Genomic DNA, 11,520 nt, shown 5'->3' with positions numbered 1-11,520 from the left:
TGCTATCTCCCCATCTGGCAGACCACCAGTACAGCATCACAGGATGTATCGATCAAGCCCTGCGTGATCGCATCAGGCAGCTAGAGGAGCTCGCTTCTGCAAACGAGAAACTGCGCAAGGACAACGACCGTCTACAGAAAGAAAATGAAGCTCTGCGGAAGAAAGTAGCCCATCTTGAGGAGATGTATGACAAAGCAGAGGAGGTCATCGATGCTACAATCCCCTTTCAGAACTTCACGCTCACAGCCGTGCAACAGGACCCAAAGAAACTGGCCTTCTACACGGGATTCGACTCCCTGGAGAGATTTCTCGCCTTTTACAAGTTTGTTCAGGCAGGTTATGAAGCTCACAAGGAAAGTCAAGGTCCGCAGAGAAGGTCACCTTATCTATCCATGGATGATCAGCTGCTGCTCGTGTTGTCCCGCCTGAGGGTGGGACTTTTGGAGCAGGACCTTGCATACCGGTTTCGTATCCACATCAGCACAGTCAGCCGGGTGTGGACATTCTGGATTGGTTACCTAGCGGACTACCTTGCTCAACTCAACTACTGGCCGTCGCGACAGGTTGTGAACAAGCACATGCCGGAGTGCTTCATCGAGGCGTATCCATCGACGAGAGTCATTCTGGATTGCACGGAAATCTTCATCGAGACACCTAGCGACTTCAGGGTGCAGAGTGATACCTACTCAAGCTACAAGTGCCACAACACTGCCAAGGGACTGCTGGGCATCACCCCCAATGGGTTTGTGTCGTTCGTGAGCGACCTTGCCCCTGGCCGCGTCTCTGACAAAGCCCTGACCGCATGTTCCGGGCTATGCAACCTTCTTGAGCCCGGAGACTCTGTCATGGCGGACAGAGGCTTTTTGATCACTGAAGAGGTCGAAGCTGCAGGGGCTAACCTGAACATTCCACCTTTCCTTGGGGGAAGGCTACAGCTCTCCCTGGAGGACGAAGCGAAAACTAGGGCGATTGCGAAGGTCCGGATCCACGTGGAACGAGTGATTGGACAAATGAAGTGTTTTCGAATCTTGAGGGGTACTTTCCCAAACAGTATGAGCAAGAGCCTGGACTCTATCTGGAAGGTCTGTGCTTTGCTGTGCAATTTCACGAGAGAGCCACTGCTCAGTCGAAGCTAGAGCTGCAGTCTTGTGGCTTCGTAGATGGTCGTGGAGAAAAAAGAGGCCATATCTCTCTATCTAGCTCACTTCAGCTCCGGCAACTTTTTGTGCCCACACGCCCTCATGACCCATGACGACCATTAGCACCGACTACGGCCCTCGGGACTTTCCTCTACCCAACGAAATGGACTCACAACCCACCGAGGCCACGCTGGCTTCTCCCGCTGTCTGAAGCTTACCGCTCAATGCACCACCCACAGCCGGTGCAACCACTCCTGCCGTCACGTCGCTTCTTGATGCACCACTTGTTGCCGCGTGAATTCAACCTGCGGTCTTTACTCAGAATCCATTCTCCATCCTCGGCGACGATGATCCCGAAAGCAAGTTGTCGCCCCTCAACAACAGTTGCCACATCCGCACTGCCGCCAATGAAACGAAGCGTGCTCGTGGCATTTTTTTCTTCGGCGCCGCTGCGACTAAGCTTACCACCTCACCCCGGTGCATCCAACGTGACTCGAACCCTGACTCGTTCCCCCTGGAGGACGGATGGCATCCTGTCTCTCGCCGACGTAAGGCGGCCCCGCCCGCGGCGCCTCCAGCAGCATCGTTCTGCAGTGAGTTCTCCCACACTGTCATTCTACGGCCGGCCAAACCATGCCGCATCATGGACGGGGTCTTTCTTGCCATTGACTCTGCAGTTGCTGCACAGATAGACCTCAGGTCTCCTACACCATTGCAGCCCCCTACCAAGTGAGGTACCTCGACTGCAGTAATCAACTTGCAGTTGATGCTGCTTTGTCTCAAGTGTGCGATGCATTCCTCAATGTAACATACATCCCGATCGGCACTCTGCAGGTCTCCGTGCAAGGCTACGAGGCCATTCGCCGTGGCCAGGTTCGCGGATTCATAAAAAAAGTCTGGCGACCTGGATTCTGCGTCCTAAAAAACCTTCATTGCCGGAAATCTGCTATCCTCCAGGCCGGTCCTCTCACAAACTCTGGGTCGGCACTCATTACATTCGACGGCACCAGCCTCGCGTTGCCCAGTGCCCCAACAGCACCCAAGCCAACGGCACAACACAGCGTCGTCAGTTGCCTTCATCAACATCCAAAGAGAAGCCGGCGTCACCACCAGTGACGCCTGAAACTAGCTCCTGCTCAGCAAGCTGTGCTGTTATCTGCGCCCAAAGCCCTCATCGCAGCACCGAGGTCTGCGAAGCAGAAGACTGACTCCCGCCCGGTGCTCGCCACAAAACTCCTAACGCCGGCACACAACATCACCGCCGACCTCACACAAGTCCCAACATCAGAACCGCCTCGGACCACCTTCGCAGAATCAGCGAGAGCTGTCAACAGCACTAGTGAGACGCCTGCCCTACTTCCGTCAGGGTCAGACTTTACTGGCTTGCAACAACAAATCACCCTTTTCACAAAACAAATGCTGGCAGCCACGCAGCGAATTCCGACGATGCAAAACTCGCTGTTTACTCTCGTGGATACCTGCACCCGTGCAGTAATCGGGCGCCTCGCGATGCAGGGCATCATTCCGTTCGGCGGCCCCCCACTATCACCACGCAAACATGGTTAGCGCCCCCAGGATTGTTCAGTGGAACTGTTGCTCGCTTAAACAGAAGAAGGCAGACTTCATCGAAAAATTTTATCTTCACTCGTCATCCGACATGGCCGCTGCGTTTGCTCTACAAGAAATCAACGGCCCCCTCCCTTCTTTGCCACAGTACGATGGACTTGCTCCGAACATTGAGACTAGTGCCCCCTTGCCTTGGATTCGTTCCGCCCTGTACGTTCATCGATCAGTGTGCTTCACTCTTCTCGACACCTCACAGAGGTGCTCTGCAATGACCAGCGTTACGGGTTGCCGCCAATTCCTCAACGGCCCGTTTTTCTCTTCTCTGTCTATGTGGCTCCAGACACATCGCTAAACCGCTGGACAAGGCAGCCGCTAAACATCCCTTTTTTTAAGCACTTCGCCCGTCTTTATCCAAAAGACGACGTTCCCGTTTGCGGTGATCTTAATGCCAAACACACGCATGGGGCTACGACATTGACCTTCCCCACGGCACGCGGCTTCTTGCAGACCTCACAGGGCTGAAACTTTCGTTCCTCAACATCCCAGACACCCCCACACGTATCAAACAATCCTCCCAACAGCAGGACACCTGCCCCGACTTTACCTGTGCTCGTTACCCTCGACGCTGGAGATGGCATGTCGCCGGCGACCGCCTCGGCGGTGATCACCTCCCCATTATTTTACGCTACGACTTCCTATCCGCAACCCTATCTCACTGTCGCGCCTGCTGCGACACATTCTTCACTAAGTGGGACAACTTCCGAGCAGCTCTTTCTTCTGTCATGGAACTTGCTGGCTTTTCCGACATTATACAAGCTATCCAGTCCGCCCACAAGTCTGCCACAAAGCGGCTAACCGTACCGGACGATGCCGCTTTGACGAGCATTTACTTACTGGACCGCCGCATTCACCTGTTGGCCTGTTACCGCCGTTCTCGCAGACCACGACGACTCCTCAAACCTTCACATAAACTCCAAAAGACTATCTCGTGCTACACTTCGGAACTCGCTTCCAACTGCTGGACTTCCCTGTGCAGATCCATCTCCGGCAATAGCCATCTTTCGAAAGTTTGAAGGCTCCTCCGTTCTCTCCTCGGGGACCACAAACCTAGGCAATTTGCTGCCACTGTTGCCCTTCGCAAAGGTGTCTCTCCCGAGGAGCTAGCTGAACGGGCCTCGGACGTCTTTTTTCCGCAACCAGCGCAACATGACTCTGGATGCTACACTTGTGTTCACCCTGTCACCAAGCTCTTGGGATGGATTGCCCGTTCACCCTCCACTCGCAGTGCACCTGGCCCCCAACAACGTCACAGTCGGGCAACTTCAGAACCTCCCTACGGCACTCAAGGAAACCATACTCGCCGAGATCAACCAGGTGACTCCAGACTACTGAAGCCCCAGGAGTCCCTGATCGCTGCCACTTGTCTCATTCGCCCTGGAAGCTCCCGAGAAGATTAAAAGCTTTTCCTCTTTTTATGCCCAAACAGCAGGGCAGATATGGTGGCCACTTCTTTGGTCGTTAAATAAATGTTTCAAAGCAAAGGTAGATGGTCATGATGAAAGAAATCAAGGACGTTAGGATTCCTGTCAGAAGTACTCAACGCAATAAAATGTTGTCCAAACTTGCCAGGTTTTAATTTTAGATTGGTTGCACACTACACGACAGAGTAGCGAGCATTTGATTATTCTTAATTTTTAACTAGGACTGATTAAATTAATTTCAATACTTTTGGATGTTTTATTTTAATACACACATATCCTCTAAAAAGGGCGGAAATGTAGTGGTTAATAAAGAAAAATAGACGTAATGGTGGGGCCACAGTCGACTCCTAGCAGAACTGTTTGGTGGGGCAACAGGCAGACTGAGATTAAAGCCCCTCTATCCTGGGAAAAGTGGCGCCATTCATTGTTGTGGAAATTCTCGAGACACGTACCGTGTGCCACTTCTGGGAAGGACATGGCGTCTGAAATCTAGCTCAGTGCTGCGCTGTGTCGCCATGATCTTCCCAAGGGCTGCATGTTGCACGTGCCTCGTGCATCGACGCACTTTGCGCTACTTTTAAAACATGAAGGGGCTTTAACTGAGATGCCATTGCGTGTGCCACAGGCAAAAATTCAAGATGTTGAAAACAAGCTGTTGCATTGTAAATTGTGCGAATTACTAAAATTCTCCGTCAATATGCCCCAGCAAATGAAGATTAGAGGGTTTACAGATTAAACCAAAGGAAGATGTCTGTCACCCCAGAGGAAGAACATGTGGGGACCTTGACGTGCAACCAAAATTTCACCATCAATAGCGCTGAAATCAGTAACGACACTACCGTAAACCAATTTTGCTCCCAGGTGGGCCGCCGGAAGCGGCGTTGGTAGCCACAGCACATGGTCGTTGTTGGAACTTTCGCGCATAATGCAGAAGAGGATCATGCCCTCTTTAGGTGTCACACGCTCTCATACCATCTTTAGTGTTTGTGTGTATGGCGCGTGCTTTGGACGGTTTCACAACTGACGACCACGCGCATGCTAGGCTGTGAAGATTACACGCTGGGGCGTGGGTTTGTAAACAATGGAAAAGTGTATGAAATTTAGCATGCACAGTGCACAAACTCTATTTTCAGTACACAAATATTGCGACTACTATATCGGACAGAGGTACGCGCTACAGTTTGCAACAAATTCTTGTGCCGACATGAGCAGTCTGAGGCATTCCAACTACTTGTCATGACAGCCACTTTCAGTTCACAAAAGTTGGTTTATTATATGTTCTCCAAGTCTTTGGCATTAAAAATGAGGTTGATTCCTTTGTGACACTGCCGTGCCGGGCTGTGGCCGGCGGTGAAACTGCACAGCCCACCAGCGACGGCAAGCAACCAACTGAGCGTCCAGAGCTAGGAACCAAAAGGCACCTTTATCACACGAGGCAATGGCTTTTTACACAAGACGTGGGCACAGTGTTTGCAACCCGATTACCGAAAGTGTCCAAACTTGGCACTAGCACCGCCCGCAAAATCCCCCCTTTAGAATGTTCAAGGAGAGTATCGGACACCTTGGCTGTGAAAAAAAACAAAGTTTTACAGATTGAGTCTCTTGGGAGCGACCACTTGTCTTCCAGAATGGGTTGAGTAGTGTCGGCCCGTACCATCACCACGAACACGTGGTGGTGATGCTGGACGAGGCACATCACGATGACGCGAGTAGACAGGTCCACCTGAGGCCGAACCGTCGACGGAAGCTAGGGGTGACGCCGGCCTCGGAGAGACACAACAGCACCTGCCGCAGGCGTTGGTCATGTTCCTTTTTCGTTCTGCCGAAGACTAGGATGTCGTCGACCATGTTGACCAATCCGTCTAGGACTTCCAAGATCCACGCCACCTGTCGCTGGAAAAACTCAGGGGCCGACGTGATGCCAAATGGGAGTCGGCAAAAGCAATAACGCCCATACGGCGTAATGAACATCGTAAGCTCTTGAGAGTCCTTGGAAAGCTTGACCTGATGGAAGCTTGAGGTAACTTTGAGCTTCGAGAAGACTGCCGCATCGCCCAGAAGTCCCAGGACTTGATCGACGGTGGGGAGCACATGACGTTCTCTCGGGACAACTTGATTTAATTTTGTAAAGTCGATACAGACACGGTAACCTCCCGACGACTTTGGAACCATGAACAGTCCAGCGTCCCGAGGTGTGGGGTTGGTGACACGCCGAATGGCTCCGTCTTGCTCCAGTTTGGCCAGTTCTGTTTGCACCACCTCGCGCAGGGGTATCGGTATGCGGCATGGAACACTAAGTGAAAACGGAACCGCATCCGGGCGTAGCCGAATCTTGTACTCCTCCTTGAGCGTGCCGAGACCTCTGAAAAGTCCCTGCGGTGCCGGCACTTTCATGTCGTCCAAGAACTTTACCACACCCAGAGCCTGGATGGCTGGGAACCCGAGCAGGGGCATAGAGAGGGACTTGATCACGTACAGACGCTGATGACCGGTCTTGCCTCGCCACAGGAGGGTAGCCATGAAGTACCCAATGACTTTTAGCGACTGGTCTCCTGGTGCTGTCAGCAGGTCGTCGACCTTGTCCAGATGATGAGGTAAGTTCGGGAAGGCTTCCGAAACAGCAGACGCCTCCGCGCCGGAATCTACCTTGAATATCGCCGTGTAGTTGTCGACATTGACCTCAACGTACTTGGCCTTGGCCTTCTCAGTCTCGAGGATTGCGTGGAGCGGTAAGGAACGCCACCTTGCTCTGCTTTCGTTTCCGAGCGCAACAGACGTCCGCGAAGTGGCCCTTCTTCTTGCAATAATTGCACAGAGACTGCCGAGCAGGACAGTCTGAGCGTGTGTGGGGGGCCCGACTGCAGTAGCTGCAGGAACCTGGGTCGTTATCGCCAAGTGAAGACACTGCTGATGCGTCGTCTGACCGTTTTGTTGTCTTGCGTTGGTGCGTCGGACCATGACAAGACTTGGTGGCGTCAACGTTGACGGTGACCTGGACACTCTCGACTCCCGCGAGCAGTTTTTTTCTTTTTCGGCGTCTTCGATCTGCCTCACCTGCGTCCACGCGTCCTTGAGGCTGAGCTTGGCTTTCCAGCAGAGCTGGCCGGACAGGCGTTCGTCGCAAAGACCAACAACGAACCGGTCGCGAACCAGGCGTTCTTCGACTTTGGGGGACGGGTAGTTGCACCACTTGACAAGCTTGCAGAGCTCGGCGTAGTAACTGTCGACGCTCTCTCCCGGCTGCTGAACCCGCTCGTGGAACCTCGAGGACTCTTACACCTCGTTGACGGGGTACAGGAAGTGTTCCGAGAAGCGCTTGACCACCGTGTTGTAGTTGTTCAGGGAGGCGGCGTTCAAGCCGAACATGTCGAGAAGGACCCGAGCCTCGGGGCCCATGCAGTAGAGAAGTGTCCGCACCTGAATGTCCGGTGGTGCTTGGCGAAGTACGGAGGCATAAGCGTACTCCTCGAGTTGCGTAAACCGGGTAGGCCAAGAACCGGTGTTGTCGAAGTCGAAACCAGCAGGCTGACGTACGGAGCCGCCCACCCACGCGGGCAGTGTTTGCAACCCGATTACCAAAAGTGTCCAAACTTGGCACTAGAACCGCCCACAACAGACACTACAATTTTATGATCAACACTCAGTCTTTCCGATATTTAAAAAAAAAGTCTGTCAGGCGTGGCACCATAACGTTCACCCAGAGTGCCTCATCAAAGGGCACCCGTGTGACCCAGCAGTCTTTCGCCCAGTCAACAACAAGGTCACACCACTCCAGTCCTGTGAGCGCAAGTTGTCCTGTCACCTGGTAGTAGTGCTTGTGCTTTTTGTCGACACTCTTGTCCGCATGGATAAACTCCACAAACCCTCTGCTCATCACCTCCTCGAAGGTCGTCAGGTTCGCATCTATCGCCCGTGACACGGTCTTCACTTCGACTAGTCCGTACTCCTGTATATCTTCGTCCCAGACCAGCCCGTCTGGTGATGCCCCCAGCATGGGAAGGCCAGGGTTGATGCAAAGGCCAACACTGAAGACTTGGACCTTTTGCTTGGCCTTGTAGCGCTTCAGAGCAGCCGCCTCATTCTGAAGTCCCGCCCTCATGTGACGTGTCGTGCCATGTCCGCCCGAGAAAATCGTCCTGAGAAACTTTTCGTTCACGGGTGCTTGTCGTTTGACGATGTCTCCGAACTGTGATGCCGTGATCCTTTTCTCACGTTCCGTGTGCCACAGCATACTTCTGCTTTGGCCACGTGTCTGTTCCTCCAGGTGCTGAGCTTGTGTAAGAGTCAGGGTGCATGGATCGCTTGGTGGCATCTGGTGATTCCAGCACTCTTTTATGGGCAAGCTGATCCGTGCTGCAGAGGCCCCATCATCCGTGTTCGAGTGCTCCTGAACCTTCCTTGGCAAGGGTGTGAAGGCAGCTTCTTCCATCACGTCCGCAAACATTGGGAATATTCCCTTCTCAATGAAATCTGTATGCAGCCTCTTGACGGTTGCCTGCGCCACGTCCACATGCACTTCCGTGGTTTTTCTCGCACTCTTCGCCTTGTTGCTAGAGTCGTGCTTGACGAATTCTAGTTCGTTGAACGACACCGTACTTGCACCTCTCTTTGAAGATGGGCCCCACTGCCTTGCTCCCTCAGTGCAGGCCAGAGCATCCGGGATGTAGGACCTTCCCTCCCTTATCAGGTCTAGCATGTGCCAAAGCAGTGCTGCCACATGCTTGCACACACCGCCTTGTCCAGCCTTGCAGGAACAGGAAGCCTTGCTGACCTGCCCATCTTGGCAGAGCACAGCATGCACTGCGTATCGCTTCGTAAGGGTCATGGAAGCCTCCACGTTAGCCTTGACAATTGTCTCTGATGCACTTGTGGTGTGGAGGAAGATGTTCTGCACTTTGTGGGCCTTGAACATTTTGTAGCCAGAACTTGTGTGCTTCTGTGCTCCAGCTGCTTGGCCATGCCCTTGGATGTGGCTTTCCGAGAATGCGGAAGGAAAGTCCTTCAGCTGCTTGGTCCAAGGTCCTGCTGGAAGTGGTAGCTCTTGCGGCTCTGGTACATCCCGTGTCGCCATAGCCTTCCCTGAAAAAAAGGCAGCTCAGTCAGCGTTTTAAAAGGAGGACGGAAATTTGACCAACACAGTTTTTTAATGGGTTTGGTGTTGTTTTGACAGAATTAACCTAAACTTGCGAAGTAAGAGTTCATCTAGGGTAACAACCCCTCAAAAAAAGCCTGCTGTAAACTTTGTGCTAAAAAAAGAGCGTTTGCTATTAGGCAAACATGCCAGCTTTTGTAATCTACAACTTCTTGTGCACTTTCGAACATTACACAGTCGAAGGAGCATTCTGAAAGCAAGCCACGCACTGGCATTGGGGACAAGCATCTCCAGTGTCACTGAGCTGCTTGTTGCTGCTGCCCTGTCAGTGTCCATGATATAGTGCAGCTCTGAATACGAAGAACGCGTTTTGACCATAATCCGTTTCGTGCCAGCAGCATAAAGCTGCTGGCACGACCGTGAAGTGTTGTACAGGAGTGGCAAAGACACTCCAGCTTTCAATGCGTCAGTGTTCGTCCAAAAGAAGCAGTTCGCAGAGCCACTAAAAAGTGTCTAGCATTTCATATGCACGCGCTTGCGTGAAAACGGGATGATCAATAAAGATATGCACTCGCGGGACGCTGTGTTAGCGCGGTTCGCAGGGGCAATCTTGCCTCACCACAGTGAGCGCGCTAGCTGAACTGTAATTTCGATAAACAATGGAATCTCCCCCATACTATGCATAAAACGCAGTCAGAACCCCTTCTCCCGCCGCGACGAAGAACCGAACGCGAAGGATGTGATGCTGCGCGGACGGTTGTTGACGAGCGCTGCCGAGGCACGCCGACCGCTGGTACAGCTTCGCAAGCGTCCGAAGGGCAAAAAGATCGCAACGACAAAGCACCGTCCCGAATGTTGAGCACGCAAGCAGTACTCGATATCCCACGCTCACATTTCACAGGGCGAGCGCATCACGAAGCGAAGGCATGTCGGCCTTCGCTTCGTGATGACTACTTTATTTCTCTGCTTACAGCGGTGACATTTGTAGTGATGTTCGAAACTGCTCTCTCGCGACCGCACACGAGTTAAATGAACGGCCTAGGAGCGGGATAGAGCGTAACGGCAACAGTCAGTACTCACCCCGGGAGCGGCGAACGAAGCGGCGTGGTGTCCGTCGACGGCCGCGTCGAAAACGATGGAATATGCACAAAAACACGTAATATACAGAAGAAATACAAAGCGCTGAACGAAATAGATACACTTATGAACAAGAAAAATACACTGGAGTAGATAAAAAAGAGGATTATTAAGTATAAACAACGAAGATGAAAAGTATGTCTAGGGCGAGGTGATGCGATTCCAACGGAGAGCAGCCAGACGACGGGGGCCGACAGAACACCGATCCCAAGATTCCTCGCGCGCGCGCCGGGGCGCTTGGGAGAGACTGCAAATGGTCTATCGGTGCACACTTCTCTGCGGCAGATCTAGAAAAGCCACGTTTTGGAAATACGCTTCCAGGGCAGGTCTCTCCCCTCGGCCTCGTTTCCTTTTCCCGTCTTCCCCTTCGCTCCCCACTTTCCTCAGTCACTGCGGTTGCGGGCAAGGGGAATTCTCCGGTGCGGGGAAAGGGGGAAGATCCAGTTAGGCTGGCTAGGCCAGGTCCCTCTGGCAGCCGTGCGTGTTTATGGCGTGATATGATCACCACTTGTCCTGGTAGGGCACTATTCTGAGCCCCGCACTTCTACCGAAGATTCTGAACTTCAACTTCGACAGACCCAGTAAATTCATGCCGGCGAGCGTGGTGGAGGGCTGAAGCAAGCAACGAGTCATTGAAGTGCACGTGGCTGCAGAGGAAGCGGCCATCGACGTAAGCTGCAGCCAATTGGCAAGTCACTTCGCTTCTATCATTGGCCACCCAAGCCAGGACCAGGGACATCATGAAGGAGGTTATTTTTTGCTTGTTTCTGTAATCTTAATGTGTCTATAACTTTTAAAATAAATTTCGTGAAAAGAAAAGTTTCACTAAGTTACTACGTTCAGTGCGCACAGGCTTGGTGCAAATTAAAGCCCAGTAAAGAAGTCGTTGCAGGGCCCTTTTATGGTTGGGCGTTGGCTTAGAGAGCGGCTTCTGGGTGATGAGGCGTGGTGTGGCAAAGCAATAGAAACCCAATTAACTTTTATTACCGAATAAACATAGCAAAAGACGCAACGACTGCTAACTTGTTGGCCATGCTTGACTTTTGCGAAGCAAGAACTGGTGTGCCGGCAGGTGGTGCTAGTAAGTGGTAACTCGCATCCCATC

At 52.5% G+C, this 11,520-nt stretch overlaps 1 protein-coding gene across 1 annotated transcript; it reads right to left on the bottom strand.

Moving 5' to 3' along the window:
- Window positions 1–5,433: 5,433 nt before the first annotated feature.
- LOC121835487 lies at window positions 5,434–10,610 on the bottom strand. Its single transcript, XM_042289728.1, has 2 exons — window positions 10,359–10,610; window positions 5,434–9,265 (listed from the first exon to the last, which is right to left on the bottom strand). Exon 2 carries the CDS (start codon window positions 9,255–9,257, stop codon window positions 7,827–7,829), a length of 1,431 nt encoding a protein of 476 aa, XP_042145662.1. The 5' UTR covers window positions 9,258–9,265; window positions 10,359–10,610; the 3' UTR covers window positions 5,434–7,826.
- Between the last annotated feature and the right edge of the window lie 910 nt (window positions 10,611–11,520).

The sequence above is a fragment of the Ixodes scapularis genome, unplaced genomic scaffold (assembly GCF_016920785.2).
Source record: "Ixodes scapularis isolate PalLabHiFi unplaced genomic scaffold, ASM1692078v2 PGA_scaffold13__105_contigs__length_92229423, whole genome shotgun sequence".
NCBI lineage: Eukaryota > Metazoa > Arthropoda > Arachnida > Ixodida > Ixodidae > Ixodes > Ixodes scapularis.
This window is presented reverse-complemented; position numbering and strand designations above follow the sequence as displayed.